The sequence below is a fragment of the Pituophis catenifer genome, unplaced genomic scaffold (assembly GCF_029215685.1).
Source record: "Pituophis catenifer annectens isolate HBS135680 unplaced genomic scaffold, rPitCat1.0.hap2 SCAF_2, whole genome shotgun sequence".
Lineage (NCBI taxonomy): Eukaryota > Metazoa > Chordata > Lepidosauria > Squamata > Colubridae > Pituophis > Pituophis catenifer.
In genome coordinates, this window is record NW_027256882.1 from 217,290,728 (window position 1) to 217,307,894 (window position 17,167).

General features: G+C 42.8%; 1 protein-coding gene across 1 annotated transcript in view; it reads left to right on the top strand.

Annotated features, from left to right (window-relative positions):
- MLLT3 (MLLT3 super elongation complex subunit) overlaps window positions 1-17,167 on the top strand; it is a 127,707-nt gene that overhangs the window by 65,623 nt on the left and 44,917 nt on the right. The window contains exons 3-4 of the mRNA XM_070935534.1: window positions 9,919-10,001; window positions 13,912-14,055. Coding sequence (XP_070791635.1) covers window positions 9,919-10,001; window positions 13,912-14,055 — 227 coding nt within the window. The remainder of the gene's footprint in view (window positions 1-9,918; window positions 10,002-13,911; window positions 14,056-17,167) is intronic.

Here is a 17,167-nt window from a genome sequence, read left to right on the forward strand (position 1 = left end):
GTGTTCGGGTGCTTATGGAGTGCTTGGGGATGGAGCGTTTTGCCTGGCTGGGTCACTCGGCCTCCTGTTCCGGAGCTGTGGGTGCTGGAAGAAGTACGTTGGGGGCCATGTGGGCTTCTGCTGCACATGGTTGCTGGCGCCGCTGTTAGGCAGTTATTGAGGCATAGAGCCATGGGGGGCCCTGAGTTAAGCTGATGTGTGCATTGGGCAGCTCCACCCCCCACGCCCCACGGCGGTGGCACTCAAAAAAATTAAGATAACCCTGGAAATAAGCCCTAGTGCTTATTTTGGGACCCAAAAGAAAATAAGACTGAGTCTTATTTTCAGGGAAACACAGTATATAATCTAGATCTGTCAACGTTGCATAATTCTTTTATTGAAGGTCTGTTATAAACTGGAAAATTATGTAGCAGAAAATGAGGTGAAATTAAGAGCAACTTTATCCATCTTATATGGGCTGGGTATGCTTTCATGTTTAGCAGTCATATCATCTCATAATCATGAACATGAAAATCCTAATATTTTTATTCTCTGTTGAATGCCACTTTTCATGTTATTAAACAAGGGCTATCTATACATGATTCAAGGCACTACAGCCTTAGGGATCACCAAAGTGTATATAAGGAGTTTGCCTTAATGTTTTTAGGTAAAATCACAAATAAGCTTCCAGAATTACTTTAATTCTGTTGCAAGTACAACTTCATCTATATGAATTTAAGCAGGTTTTTTTTCCTGTGATTGATTTATCTCGATATTCAGAAGTTTAAAATACACATCCGGTCAGTTGATAAATAATCTGTATATGAATGTAAAAGCTCAGAAAAATTAATTTTACCTGTGTGCGGTAATCAAAAAAGTATCAGCCTCTGCTTTCAAAATAAGCATCAATAAAAATGTCACTCCCAATGAAAATGTATGAATAGGTTTCATTGAAAAATATATGTGAGCAGATAAGAAACATTTAACTATGTTGTTATATTTTATGATTATATTTCATTCAGGAATTCAGTTATGAAGTAATAAATGTGCCTAGATGAATTCATCTGTTAGAACTGGGGCTAAGTGTATGGCAGTTCTTGTCTAAATGGGTTTCACTGTTCTGACCTTCAGTGTGTTGAGATATATGAACATGGACCATTTCTGAAATTGATTTGCTCTCCTATTTCCAAAATATGTATATATTAAATTTCCAGAATAAGAACATAAGAGCTTGGCTGGATCAGGGTCCATTTAGTCCAGTATCATGTTTTCAACAGTGGCCAGACAGATGCTTCCTGGAAATCCATGAGCAAGACATGAAGGTAAAAGTCTTACCTTTTGTGCTTGTTCTGGAGCTCTAGGTATCATTTCTTAATGCAGATTCTATGCCAGCCCAAAACTGGTAAAGCCGGACGCTTGTATTAGTGGAATTTCCACTCTCTGTGAATATAATTTACTGTTAGTTCTTGAAATAGCTTGCGTTGCCATGAAATAAATCCTGACTTCAAGCCCACCATGTTGGAAGTATGAAAATGTACATTCTCCATTGAGAGTGGAGACAGCAGCCAGCGTGGGTAGTGCCCATCCAATCAGCTTGAAGGACTGAGCCTGTCAATTATTCCCAGTCCCGCCCTTGTTGCCGGGCAGGCCAGCTTTTTGGCTCAGTCCTTCAGCGCTGGCTGGTGTGTGGGACTTCTCTCTAGCTATTTTTCTGAATTTTGCCTTATTCGTGTTGGATTTCTGGTTTTTTCGACTTGGATTGCTTGACCGTGACCTGTTTATTCGATTTGGACTCTGACTGATTATTCTGGCTGAATTTTGGACCGTTTGGACTTCGAATTTGTGAGTTGTCTGGATCTCTGTTTAATCTAGCCTTCCCGGACTTAGCCTAGGGAGTGGTCTCTCCCTGCCCCCTATTCCCCTAGGGGACTGCCTTGCTTGTCTGAACTCCTTGGGGTCTTTTCCCCTTTTTTCGCTCCTCTCGTCCTTGTCGTTCTAGTCTGTTTCGCCTCCCCTCGCTTATCGGCAGCTTCGGCGCGCTCGCTGGATCAGCGGCGGCCATTTTGGATTGCAATTTCCCGCCGTTGAGGGCCTCTCCTTTATGCGAGACCTGCGCTTCACTTAGAGACTGAACTTGTTGTCTGAGTTTTTCTTCCGCACGGAGATCACCGCAACCTAGTAAAACGGACTGAGGAGCATTGCGAGCGTAGCAATTTGGCTTGAGTCACCTCGCTCCACGTTTTCGTCGCTGCTGCGGCCCGAAGATTGAGCTGCGGAGCTTCGTGCCCCCTTTTTCTGTGCGGCAACGGCCATTAACGTTTCGGGCCAATTGATTGAACTGAGGAGTTCGCGCCCCCCCCTTTTTTACGCTGCAGCGGCTATTTCACATCTTGGGCAATTGATTGAGCTGAGGAGCTTCGCGCCCCCACCTTTCCTTCTGAGCTGCAGCGAGTCAGATCTAAAAGCGTGCCTCATTAATTTCGGCTTGTGGAGCTTTACGCCCCCCCTCCTTGCTGCAGCAGCCATTTCTCTTGCGTTGCACATTGCTGGCGGCCAGTGGAGCTTCGCGCCCCCCCACTCCTTACTCTACAATGGTCACAGGACTGTGGCCTTACGCTATCGGTTTGACTGCTTTATTGCCTCCTCTTCAGCAACGCTCCAGCAATCTCCTCGGGCCTTACTCTGCCACGCCTACCAGTTGTGGAGTTGTTACGCTCCCTTCCTAGTCTACCTGACTCCTTCTGGTGTCCTTTAAGTGACAGTTTATTTGCTGCTGCCTTCTGTGGAGTTCCTTTCGCTCTCTTCTGCCATCTCAAGGTCCAATTATTGAAGCTGGGACTGGTGCATGGGGTTTTACATTAAGCCCTTTGTCTGCCATGCCTAAGGCCCTTTCCAAGTCTAAACTCGGCCGGAAGGCCAGTGCTGGCGAAGTTGGCCAATCAGACTCCATGTCTGTCACCCAGCAATCTGCTATGGAGGACTCCAGGCCTCCATCCAAGACTTCTCACCTCTCACGTTCTCATCATAAGTCTTCCAAACGTGACGTGTCCTCTTCTTCTTCTTCTAAAGCGGAGAAACGTAGAGACAAAGTTTTAACCAAATTGTGTGACAAGGCATGCGCCCAGTTATCTCCGGCCGTTCCTCAGCCACCTCCTGCTCCGTCTAATTCGTCTCCAGCTGTCATGCCTCACTCTCCTACTCCGGACCAGATGTCTCTACAGGACTGCCCAGTCACTATTTCTGATGACAACTTGTGGGGCTCTGACTCAACTACTCAACGATCGGTTCCTGATCCGACGATTGTGCAGGTGGTTCCTTCTACTGATCCTACACTTGTCTGTCCCTTGTCTTCAGTCGTCCCTCCGTTTCCTCCAGATCAGCTTCAACAAATGATCGACGTGGCGGTTCAAAGGTCCTTGGCTGCCCGGTCAGGTTCTTCCAGTCGACGTGGATCGATGAGAGCGGTTTCTCCTATTTCATCGGGCCGCAGTGACCAGGACTGTTCTCATTCCGTTCGATCTGTCTCTCCTACCGGTTCCCATTACAGTCAACCTTCAGCTTTGACTGATGAAGACTATCCTGATTCTGATCTGTCGGAAGATGAGGACCTTCCCCCAGATCAGCCTGCGTTCACAGGTCTTTTTCCGCAGGCCTTGTTCAAGTCATTGCTGTTCAAGGCTGTTAATACGGCCCGTTTATCCTCGCCATCTGCTGATCCGGCTCCTACTTCGTCTTCCTCTGGATCCTTGGACCCAATGTTCGCGGAACCCGCTAGACCTATAACATCAGTTCCTACGCCTCCTCTCTTTCTGGATGTAGTGAAACAACAGTGGGAGTCTCCGGCCGCTGCTCCTCTTCCCTCGTCAAACGACAAACGAAACTTTCAAGTTTCTTCGGATCTTGAGGCTCTTCTTCAAATTCCTTCGATTGACGCCCCCGTTGCAGCTCTTCTTCCTAACTCTAATGTCCCGGGTGAGCCCGATGAAGGTCTCCGTCCCGATGAACGTCAATCTGATCAGGTGCTTCAAAAGGCCTTTCAGAGCTCTGCCTGGGCGATTAAAGCAACCACTACAGCATCCTTCTTCAACCGGACAACCTTGATATGGTTGCGTCAACTACAGGAAAAGTTAGCCCCTGGTGATACCCGTATCAGGCAAGACTTGAATAAAATTGTGGCTGCCATACAATTTTCTGCTGACTCTACCCTGAATGCTGCCAGGTTCTCTGCAAAGTCGTTGGCTTCGGCAGTCACGGCTCGTCGTCTGCTGTATCTCCGTCACTGGCAGGCGGATGCCAGGCACAAGTGGCGGTTGGCATCGGTTCCTTTCAAGGGCACGAAGCTGTTCGGGGACACTTTAGACCCCTTCCTCACAGAAACCAGGGATAAAAAGAAAGTGTTGGCAGCTGTCTACCGGAGAGTAGTGCCTCGTTTCTCGCCTTACCCTCCTCGTTCCTTTTCACGAGGTGCGGACGGGGGGCACTCCTTATCTTCATCCTTCCCCTCCTTTAGGAGAGATGGGTCCTTTAGTAGGCAGCGGGGTTCTTCCGACAGGTCATACAGGGGACGTCCCTTTTCTTCCAAGCGGCCCTTTCGAGGGGGAGGAGGTTGTTTCACCCGCCGCCGTCGCTGATTGCATTCCTAACCCTCCCATTGGCGGTAGATTGGGCCTTTTTGCCGCTGTCTGGGAGGAAACCACCTCGGACAAGTGGGTCCACGCCACCCTGAAATCTGGGTTGGCCATTGAATTTGTTGCGTCCCCCCCTCACACCTTTGTCTGCTGTCCGATTTCTCGTAATCCTGAAAGGAGGTCCCTTATGGACTCATCGGTTCAGCACCTCCTCTCTATCAAGGCTATTCAACCTGTGCCTCCGGGTCAGGAAGGTTTGGGATTTTATTCAAGGGTGTTTCTAGTCCCTAAGTCATCGGGGGGGGGGGGGGTGGCGTCCTATTCTGGACCTCAAACGTTTGAACAGGTACGTCGTGTATCGAAAATTTAAAATGCAATCTTTAAAGACCATTCTTGACGGTGTTCGGAGGGGCGATCTCCTCTCTTCCATTGACCTGACTGAGGCCTACTTTCATATCCCTATCCTTCCTTCCCATAGACGTTTTCTGAGGTTTTGTTATGGCGGAGCACATTACCAGTATAGGGCTCTCCCATTTGGCCTTTCTTTTGCCCCCCGCACCTTTACGAAGGTGCTGGCTGCTTTGGCGGCCTGGCTCCGTCTTCGTTCAGTCTGACTCTTGTGTTACTTAGATGATATTCTAATTTTGTCCCCTTCTGTACAGCAGGCTGCCCTAGATATCCGTCTGACAGTTGAGACGTTAGCAGCTCACGGCTTTTCCGTTAATTTGGAAAAGAGCCATCTCTCTCCTTCCACTAGTCTAGTACATTTGGGTGCCTTGATCGACTCTATTCAGGGCAAAGTTTTTCTTTCCCCCGATAGGCAGAATAGCCTGAGGCAGTTAGTCTCCCGGGTTGAAAGGAGTTGGGTAGTTTCTCCCTATATCTTGTCTCAACTATTAGGCAAGATGATATCAGCGATAGCCATAGTTCCCTGGGCCCAGCTTCACGCCAGGGAACTCCAATGGTTTCTCTTGCCTTTGCAGAAGGTGGGCAGAGGCACTTCATCGAGACCGATCCCGCTTCCTCCTGCGGTACGCAGATCCCTCCGGTGGTGGCGTTCCCCTGCTCTAGCTTCGGGTTGCTTCTTCCTCGAGCCCTCGAGGGTGGTGGTGATGACAGATGCCAGCCTCCTGGGCTGGGGAGCCCACTGCCAAGGTCAACTGGTTCAGGGGACCTGGACGCCCTCGGAAGCTCGTCGTCCCATCAATTGGCTGGAACTGAAGGCTGTCTTCCTCGCCCTGAAGTCATTCCGCCACCTGGTCTCCGGCGCTCACGTCCTCGTCCTCACAGACAACGTCGCCGCAAAGGCACATCTGAACAAGCTGGGGGGCACCAGATTGAAGTCTCTTCTGGCTGTGGCAGTCGCGTTGGGACTCTGGTCAGAGCGCCACCTGTGTTCCCTTCGGGTGGAACACATCTCCGGGGTGCAGAACATTCAAGCGGACTGGTTGAGTCGCCGGCGGATAGACAATGCGGAATGGCGTCTCCACCCACGCATCTTCCAGGACCTGTCTCTTCGCTTCGGCCGTCCAGTGATCGACCTGTTCGCGACTCACGAGAACTCCCAACTTCCGCTGTTTCTCTCTCGATATCCGCACCCTCGAGCAGCCGGTGTCGACGCTCTTCGGGCCCCATGGCCTTCGGGCCTTCTGTACGCCTTCCCCCCGATGGCTCTTCTTCCCAGGGTCATCCGCAAAATTCTATCCGAGCGAGCGGAAGTGATTCTTGTGGCACCTCATTGGCCTCAGAGGCCCTGGTTTGCGGACCTCGTGTCCCTATCGGTGACCCCGTCGTGGCGCATACCCCTCTTGGACAATATTCTCTCGCAAGGTGCCCTGACGCACCCAGACCCGGCCTGGCTCAATCTGACCGCCTGGAGATTGAGCGGGGCTCATTGAGGGAGGTACACGTTCCGGCGGACGTTGTCCATACCTTACTTCCTCCAGACGTCCTTCTACGGAACGCATTTACTCTGCCACCTGGCAGATTTTCTGCAACTGGTGTAGCCAAGTCGACGTGATGCCTCTACGACCATCTATTATACATATTCTGATGTTTTTGCAAAAGGGTCTCGCCCAGGGTCTCTCTCCTAACACTCTCCGCCGACAAATTGCAGCCTTATCTTCGGTGCTTACCTGCGGTTCCTTGTCGTCCCTAGCTCAGCACCCCTTGATCCACCGGTTTCTCCGGGGAGCTAAGAACTTGTGTCCTCCTGTGCTGCACCGCTACCCTACCTGGGATCTTCCACTGGTCTTGCAGTCACTTACGGGCCTGCCATATGAACCACTCCGGTCCACCAGTCTCAGACTTCTCACCTGCAAGGTTGCTTTCTTGGTAGCCATTACTTCGGCTCGCCGTATATCTGAGCTCGCCGCCTTGTCTACTCGTCCGGACCTTTGTGTTTTCCACGCGGACCATGTGGTACTCCGTTTGGACCCGACTTTTGTACCGAAGGTCAACTCTGTATTTCACCGTGCGCAAGAGCTTATCCTGCCTAATTTCTGTCCCCGGCCTACTCATCCTCGGGAACGTCGTTGGCACGCCCTCGATGTCCGGCGGGCACTGCGGATCTACCTGAAGAGGACGGCTCCTTTCCGCCGTTTGGAGTCGCTTTTTGTCTCCTTACCTACCTCCCAAGGCGGTAAAGTCACATCTTCGACCATCGGCCGTTGGATTCGTCAGACTATTGCTGCGGCCTATGATTTTAGATCCCTTCCGCATCCCTCACGATTGACTGCACACTCTACCCACAGCGCGGCTACGATGGCCGCATGGGCTACTCAGGCTCCTTTGCTGGAAATTTGTAGGGCGGCTACGTGGACTTTGCCTGGTCCTTTCATTCGACACTATAAACTCAACCAGTTTGCGTCGGCCGAGGCCTCGTTTGGACGCCGGGTTCTACAACGGGTTGTTGCCGGAGAGGACGATGCGGTCCAGCAGGATCCCCCCCTGACTTCGGGACAGTGAACTTGGGTATGTCCCACGCTGGCTGCTGTCTCCACTCTCAATGGAGAAGGAGCGTTGGTCCTACCTGATACGTTCCTTCTCGTTGAGTGAAGACAGCAGCCAGACCCTTCCCTTTCTTCGAGCTGGACCTGGCTTGTTGTTGTTCTGTCCGGTCTGTTTTTTTGTTTGGATTCTCTCCTTTTCCCACACACCGAGTCTGTCTTCCAGTCTTCGCCAAAAGCTGGCCTGCCCGGCAACAAGGGCGGGACTGGGAATAATTGACAGGCTCAGTCCTTCAAGCTGATTGGATGGGCACTACCCACGCTGGCTGCTGTCTCCACTCAACGAGAAGGAACGTATCAGGTAGGACCAACGCTCCTTTCAAGAAGGTACTGCAGCCACTTAACTCATTCCATCTATTCTTCTAGCATTGCTTTTTATTGTCTTGTTAAAAATATCCTTGCTAACTCTAGCACTTTCTTGCTAAAATTGTCCCTTTCCCCAAATCATGTTTCTTTGTTTTTTTAGTTTTCCTTGTTATATTTTAATCCAGGTTAAGATTATTTTGATTGAGCTTTGTAAATTAAAGTTGTGTTTTGGTTTAATTACTGAAATTGATTTATTATGAGATATTAATGTTGTTGGAACTCTTATTAGGATTATGAGATGTGATTAATAGTATAAAAAAAGTAGTAATATTTTTTATCGTTACAATTAGAGGCAATATAATAGTACAGTTTTGTTCAGGAACAGTTGTATTAAATGAGCAGAGTTTGAATCTATTCATCAATTATAATGTTTAATGAACAAATACATAAAATTAAATATATTAACAAAATCCAGAACTATTTATACATTTGAACAATCAAGAATCGTATGTATATATACAATAATGTTTTTAAAAATCTGATAATATTGCACATATATTTTTAAACCTAAGTAATATTCTAGAAAAAAGTTCTGGATTTAACAATTAACTGGCCAGCCTTTCCTTACACTTAAAGAAAATCTATTTGAAAGAACTCATAAGTGCTTGGAGAGTAAAGAGCTTAAGCAGCATAATACTATTGCAGAGTACAGAGTTGCCATAGAAATGTCTTGTATATAAATTGGTCTATCTATTTGGCAATTAAACTGCTTTATAGTCCAGGTTTGTTTTAAAAAAGGTGAAATCTGTTTGTCTATCGTATCTGTGAGGCCAAGTCAATAATTTATTCAACAAAAACTAAAGAGGCATGTGTATTTTTAATGCTGTACAAATATCTAAGAGACCAAAAATAATGGAAGCAAATTATTATTGTTTAAAAAGTCAGTAAAGTTTGCATAATCAAGTAAATTCAGAGGCTTCCTTGGATATTTTTATTGGACTTCTTGGATATATTGTGAGATGTCAAATAATATATACACTTCTTTATTGAATTTATACAGGGATTGAAAGACAAAGGGACAAACATTAAAATCTTTAATATTCTAATTGTGGCATGCTTCAAGTGCTATGGCCACCTATATGTGCTTTTAAGAAGCACTTGAAACTATTAACGAGTATTGTTGTAATTCTATTAGAATCCCTAGTATTTTCTTGTTGATATGAATTAATTAGACATTTCCAAAAATGGAAATTCCTGAAAACAAAATAGCATGCCATGTTTCTGATCATCCTCCAACAAATCCATTCTCTAGTTTTGTCTTGATCCTGGATCAGAAGAAATGTTAGAATTATGCTGTGGATAGCTAACTACCATGTTTTTCAGAGTATAAGATGCACCTTTCCCCCCCCCAAAAGAGGCTGAAAATTTGGGTGTGTCTTATATTCCGAATGTAGCTTTTTTGAAGATTTTTTCAGCCCTAATGAGGTGCTAACGCACTAGCGAGTGATCTTCCCAGTTTTGCCTTCTTCCTCGATTCTCCGCTGTGCTTTGAGGCACTAGCGAGTGAAGCGATCTCCATGTTTTGCTCCAACTCTCAGCTGTTCTTTAGAAGCTTTTTTTCAGACATAACTAGGCGGTAGCTGAGTGAAGCGATCTCCCCCATGCTTTGCCTGTTTTTCTCATTGCTGCTTCCTCTCAGCTGAGATTTAGAAGCTGTTTTTTTATCCCCAAGCAAGGGATAAAAAACCAGCAAACTAATGTGCTGAAGCTGACCAGACTAAGGATGCTAGCCAGATGAATATCTGGTAGGCAGATTTTTTTTTTCTATTTTCCTCCCCAAAAACTAAGCTGTGTCTTCTACTCTGGTGCGTCTTATACTCCGAAAAATACAGTAGTCAAAAAAAATTGAAGCCATTTTTTGGCAATTTGAACTTATTTAGCCATAGAATTATTGTTCAAACTATAAACTCAAGCTTTTTTTTCTTTTCCCCCCTCAGTGTGCAAAGATCCACCGTACAAAGTTGAAGAATCTGGATATGCTGGGTTTATTTTGCCAATAGAGGTTTACTTCAAGAACAAGGTACGTAATGCTGTTCTTTCAATTTCTCTACACATAGCCATTAAGTTCTTTAGATTTCTCCTTTAAATAATCAATAACTTAATAAATGTCAATGTAAAATCTGTTGATAAAATTTCATTTGTCATAGATTTCATAAACCCTTTTCAGTCCTTGAAATATGTCTGGAAAATCCAAATGAAGGGTCTGCCGATGGAATGGCATAAATCCAAGAAGCAGATTTTCTATCTCCCTTGCAGCCCCTTGCTATTCTTGCAAAATAGTGAGTTGTGAGATGCTGCCTAACAGATATTCAAGAACAGATGGAGAAGTTTTGTTGTTTAAAAAAACCACTAATGCAACATTAGATGCTATCCAATAGATAAGGAAATTGAATTCATTGTAGATACTGATTCAGTCTTAATGGAAGTGATTAACTTTCAGAATATATTTTGAATATTGATAGAGATTTATAATTGAATAAAATTATCATATAGATGAGTTCAAACCTTTAACACACTACTTTTTAAGAGATAATTTATTTTTTATAATTAACTTACTTTTGTGTTAAAGTTGTTCTGAATAAATACTTTAAGTTCTTAACTGTTATTTCAGAAGAAAAAAAATTACCTGCTTATATTGTGTCAATAAACCAAGAGATACACAGAAACATACCATATTTTTCAGAGTACTGTATAAGACGCACCTTTCCCTTCCCCTAAAAGACTGAATACGGGCCCATTTTTGGGCTCTCGAACCTTTTGGGCATCGCTTTTTTGCCCTCCCTGGCCCCCAGAAACACTCTGCAGTGCTCCGCACAGACTGTTTTTGCCAAAAATGGGTCCGTTTTTGGACTCCCGAACCTTCCGTGCGTCACGATTTCACCCTCCCCAACCCCCAGAAGCACTCTTCAATGCTTTGCATGGCCCATTTTTGCCAAAAACGGCCCTGGTTTTGGACTCCCAAACTCTCTGCACATCATGTTTTCGCCCTCCCCGGCCCCCAGAAGCACTCTGCAGGCCAAAAATGGGCCTGTTTTTGGCCTGCAAAGTGCTTTTGGGGGCCAGGGAGGCTGAAAACGCAACGCGTGGAGGCAAAAACTATTTTTTTTTTGGTTTTCTTCCTCTAAATCTAGGTACGTTTTATAGTCTGGAGTGTCTTATAGTCTGAAAAATGCGGTATATACCTAAAACAGCTAATACAGCTAGTTAGGATATTTTAATTAGCTTCATTAATGTCATTTTTATACAGGGTATTTATGTTTATTTAAGAGTCTTTTGGTCAAACTGCCTTCTGCTCATGTGATGTTGGGTTTCTTCTGAAATGGGAAAGAATTTGTAAGGTGAGAGATGGAGATTATATTTTAGAAGAATAAGACAGATAATGCTTTGTAAAGGAAGGAGGCTGCTCTTTGTGGTATTTAAAATGTAAAATGTAAAACTAGTACAGTTTAGTATAGTTTAGAGGAAATTGAGGATTTGAAGTTATATCTACCATCTGTTGTTTTGGCCAAGCTCCTTCATTTTACCCTAAATATATTTCACTCACTGGAAAATAACAAATGTCACTGGGAATAAAAGTGAGTTTATTCTTTTAATTCAATTCTACTGTTTTGAAAATAAGCTTTTTAATGTGGTGTTGTGACTTTTAATATTTCATTGGATAAAGTAGAATCAAATCATAGCCAGTAGTCATCCTTAAAATAATTGGCTTTGGCCAATAGATATTTTGAGTATTTAGAAATTTCTTAAAACACCCAAACTTCTGACTTTCAGGATAGGAATATTATTTTTTTCCAAGAGACTGGAATATATTTTCTACTTTTATAAATAGAATGGAAAGAATTACTTTTGACAAACACAGTCTAAATTCCCATTATATCTATATAAACATTAAATGGCAATGTATTACTCTTATAAATCTTTCAGTACCATTTACTGGAAAATGAGAGTGGGAAACTGAGCTCTTACGGCATGCTTATGCTTCTTATGAAAATACTACATGAATCCTAGTTGTGATTCATTATGTAATCCTGGTCCACACATCATTATTTTACCCTTTAACAAAGCTGCTGGCCATTCTGAACTGAATAGAGCACTGATAGTTAGCTGTTACTTATGCCATGTGCAAGAAGTTCAGAACAGAGTAGTTTTGTGGAGTTTGCTCAATTGATTTCAAATATATTTTGTTCATGTTCGGTCCTATCCATGTTGATTTTTATGTAGAAAAGATGAGTCCTTTTGGTTGTAACAGTGAACTTAAAATATTGTATTCTATATTACATTATATGTTACTCATACTTTAGATTTTGCTTGGAAATAAGCGTTCTTTTATGACTGTCACTTTCAACTTATATTTCTTGGCAGTCAGAATTTAGCCAGTCTCAGGTGTAAAAACCCCAAAATCCTGCTGAATATGGATTTGCTTCAGGATGAAGTCTTCCTTGTACAGCAGTTGTCCTCTTCTGGCTCTCTAGCAATTACTATGCTATATATACAGCACAATAGTAATTTAATTCTTTTTCTTATTATATAAACTGTATTACGGTTGTCCAATAACATAGAGGTGGTCCTTTCTTAGAGAATTTGCTAAACAAATAGATTTCTTGTCAAGCAATAATAGTATAGCTTGTATAATCATTCATTTCTATCTTGAAATAGCTGAGGTAATAATTAAACTTTTTACAGTATATGTAATAAAACCTTTCATAGACAAAGAGGAAGAATTTTCACTGAGATGCAGTGGTGGACATCAATTTAAAGTCATTTAGGCACACAGAGTTTTGTACACATTTCTTCTGGCTTTAACATTAGGGAATTAAACACAGTTTGATTTAAGGCTGCTATTTTGTGCACATTTCAGCTTAATCTAGTGGAAATTACTTCTGAGCAAATATGTTTAAGCTTATGATGCTTAAAGTGTTAAATATTTGGGCTCCAGTCAGGATTGCTGACTAAATTTCTACTGTTGTAATTGACTACCAGATAAGTTTTGGTTAGTTTAAACTAAACTTCATTTTAAATTTTGTCTAGTTTAATTTAGGCACTGATTACTAGGTAATTCTGGTAAATCACTGTCTTTTAGCCTTGATTCTTTGTTTTTAAAATAGAGGAAATTGATTTTTACACTATTACTTTAAATTTATATGTGATCATAAATACTTCTATTTCACTCTTTAATTTACCTGTTTCCAACCCAAGACTCAGGTAATATCATCAAGCAGTAGTTGAAAGTATTTGTGATGTTAGTAATAAAGAAAAAAAAGCATTTGACTTGCTACATGGTTGTCATTATTAATTAGGAATTCTTGGTTGATCTTAATAACTGCAATAAACTATAGGGAAAAAAAGAACTAAAAAGGGCCTTATATATTTTAAGGCTTTGTACATAATAATTAGCACCTTGATTTTTTTTTATGGATAATCAGTGCCAACTTGGCAATACAAGGATATAAATTCCCTAATTAATTAATTAATTAATATGTTTATGGTAGGCATCAGTACAATATCTATCAAAGTTTAATGCAATACATCTACAGTGTAAAAAAATGGTTGAAGAAATGCTGTGTGAGTGACTGACACAAAATCAACTGTAATTTTGGAAGTTTGATTTGATCAGAATCAAAATAGCCTTTTCTTTCTCAATAATTTAAAAATCCTGTTTTTTTAGTGAGTCCCAGGTCACTCAATCTGGGAAGTCCCAAGCCCAAATGTCTATTCACTTTTTAAAAATCAATTACCACAATATTTTATGAGGAAATGAATGTAATCTATAGTATTGGGATAAAAGCCAGCATGTAGGTCTACAGCTTGAGGAGGGAGTTGGACTAGATGACCTGCAAGGTCCCTTCCAACTCTGTTATTCTATTCTAATTTATGTCATACAGTGTCAGGTTTTTCCCTCCAGTTTTTTCTGACTGTGTTCTAACCTGTAGGAAGAACCGAAGAAAGTCCGCTTTGACTATGATCTGTTCCTGCATCTGGAAGGACACCCACCTGTAAACCATCTTCGCTGTGAAAAGCTTACTTTCAACAACCCAACAGAGGAGTTCAGAAGAAAGCTGCTTAAAGCTGGCGGGGTGAGTTTATATAAAAACAAACATCAAATCATGAAGTAGATTCTAAGCACAGTGAAAGTTGTTTCCCTCCCTCCATAGCAAAATCTCTCAAGTGGAAAAGCAGCTCTTTTTTTTTTTTTTTTTTTTTTTTTTGCACATATGAACTTGATCACATAAACTAGGTAACTGAGGTACAACATTAAGCCAATGACACCAAATAAAAGTGAAATAGTAGCAGAGATGCAAATATTACATACCAGGATAAAACCAAGACTGCAAAAAAAAAAGACTCAGATCTCTGCTCCCTAAAGGAGCTCGGGAACCTAGTTTTCAATGTTCAGGTGATTGAATACACATGTGAAAGAAAAAGTAGTAGTTTACCACTTTATTAAGAACCTTTACAGGGAGTCAAGTTGAGAGTTAAATACGGACTGCTTTAAAAGCATCTTCAAATTAATATTTTTCTTGTGTTTAACCCACACAGTAATTGAAACAGTAAGGTTGGGGTTATAAAAACAGATCTGCTTCTTTGAGGAAAAAAGGGGATTTTTTTTTGTTAAGAAATTCAAAGCTCATTCACTTCAGAATACCAGATTCAGTGTTAATAATTGATATGTGGCTTCCCTCACCCCCAAAAATCCTTTGAAAGATTACTTTATGTTTTATTGTTTACTGTGCATAACAATCTATTAAAGAATTTCCTCCAGCAGAGTAATTTTGGGGTGGTGTTAGCATCTTTTATTGCAAATTTCTGCAAAATATGAAATGAAACTTACATTCTGACTTTTAAATATTTGTGTAAAAACTTAGTAAAGCCCAGTTTCTTTCTGCTAACATTGCAGACACATTTGTTTAAAGTGTAAATTTCATTTGAATTCATAGTTTTCAGCTTAATTTTTGAATGTAATTTAGGTTAATGAAGCATATAGGACCATGCTGGCGAATCTATGGCATGTGTGCCAGAGGTGGCATGCAGAGCTCTCTCTGTGGGCACGTGCGCTGTCGTCAGCTGCTCTTTTGGGTTCTGTCATGCGCATGCACACCGGACAGCTGCTCTCTTTCTGGTTCTGTCGCATGCATGCTTACATGAAACTAACCCACAAAATTGCTGTATTGGTAATTGCCATACCACAGCCTAGCACAGTGACGGCTAACCTTTTTGGCACCGAGCGCTAGAACCCAGAAGAGAGCAGCTGGCTGATGCTCATGTGTGTGGCGGCCAGATCCTCTTCCGGGTTCCATCGCACTTATGTGCGCCAGCCAGCTGGTCCAAGGTGTATGCGCACCAGCCAGCTGCTCTCTTCCGGATTCCAGCACTTGGTGCCAAAAAGGTTAGCTGTCACTGATATAGGATATTTTATTCATATAAAATACTTGGCACACACATTCACCAAGAAATTCATACTTTTTTGCAGAATAATCTGCAATTAGATCTACTTTCGTCATGGTGCAAGATGACTATAATTTGATCAATTACTTTATTTTGTTCCTGAGCATTCACAAAAGTAAACTTAGAATAAGCCATGAAACCACAAACAAATCTTACAAACACACACATCCTATTCATATATCATGCTAAACTGAAATAGGCAAAGCACATTATGCCTTTACATGATATGTATTCTCAATTGGCTTTTAGTTTTACAAGCCAAAAAGAGCAACAGTATCCGGACTGCCCAAAAAATTATTATAAATCTTTAGAAAAGTTGTCTGTTTACCTCACATGACCATTGTTTTCCTGGTTAGAATCTTGTTATTTATACATGTCAGTGAATCACATTGATCAGGGTAAAGATAATCTGGCCATGATATCTGCCATCATTGTTTTAATGTGTGTCTCTAATACCACCCTGAGACTAGAGACAGGTCTCATGAAAGTAGAGGTTAGAGCCATGATGGCGAACCTATGGCACGAGTGCCACAGGTGGCACGTGAAGCCATATCGGTGGGCACGCGAGCTCAGCTCTGGCACGCATGCATGCGCTGGCTAGCTGATTTTCGGGCCTTCTGGGCCCACCAGAAGTCAGGAAACACACTGTGTGCGGCCTCCGGGGGGCCTCTTGGGGGATGGAGAAGGCCATTTTCATCCTCCCCAGGCTCCTAGAAAGGCTCTGGAGCCTGGGGAGAGCGAAAAACAGGCCTCCTGGGCCCACATGCCATCGCGTGCCAAAAGCGAGGGGAGCACAGGGGAGCGGGGCACATAGAATTATGGATGTGGGCACGCGTGCATGTGACCCCACTGCGCTCCCCCCGTTTTTGGCACGCGATGGCAAAAAGGTTAGCCATCACTGGGTTAGAGTATGGGTAACCATGCTCAACTGCTGTCTTGCATTAACCTTTTCTCCCCTTAACCTTGTCTCACTAACTATGAGTAATGATTATCAGTCCACATGGAAAAAGACAGTGTAACAAAAAAATCTCATCCTTGGACTTCTCTCCAGATGTTTTGCTCAGTATGGGATACAATTAGGCCAAAGCACTTATTAAACAATGTACAGCAGACACAGCACCAATATAATTTAGCTATATCTCCAAGTTTTATTGCTAGTGAACCCAACAGGTACTCTCCCCCCCCATTTAACTTGAAGTACCTAATTGCTGGAGTGCCTTTACTCTGGCATGATGTCATGCCCTCCCCTCAATTGAACTATCCTGATACAGGAAGGCCCCCTACCTGGTGAGACAGTGTATCTGTAACTCTGGACATGCAGAAACAACAGAACATGTTCTTCTCCATTGTTTATACTACAGAGACATTTGTCTTAGCCTCGTCTCACCATTATTGTGTAAAGATCCAGGGAGCATAGGACAATTTTACTTCTCCCTGCTGCTTTGAGACACCAGCCCTGATAACACACAGTGTTGCCAGGTTCTACATGGCAGCACTGAAAATCCATCAGAAGATAACCTGTGGCATAAGCCAGTTTTAATGAGCATCTACTTCATTATTCTAGAATGATTTGTATTGTAATAGATTTAAATTGCCATTCTTCTCTATGCCTATCTATTGTTCCTATCCCCCCTTTTTAGATCTTTTTAAAAGATTCCTTTTAGAATTTCATGATTTTTTAAAGCTTTTTACTGTAATTTTTTAAAAATCCTGATGTATCTTTTATGCTTTTAAATCCTTTGT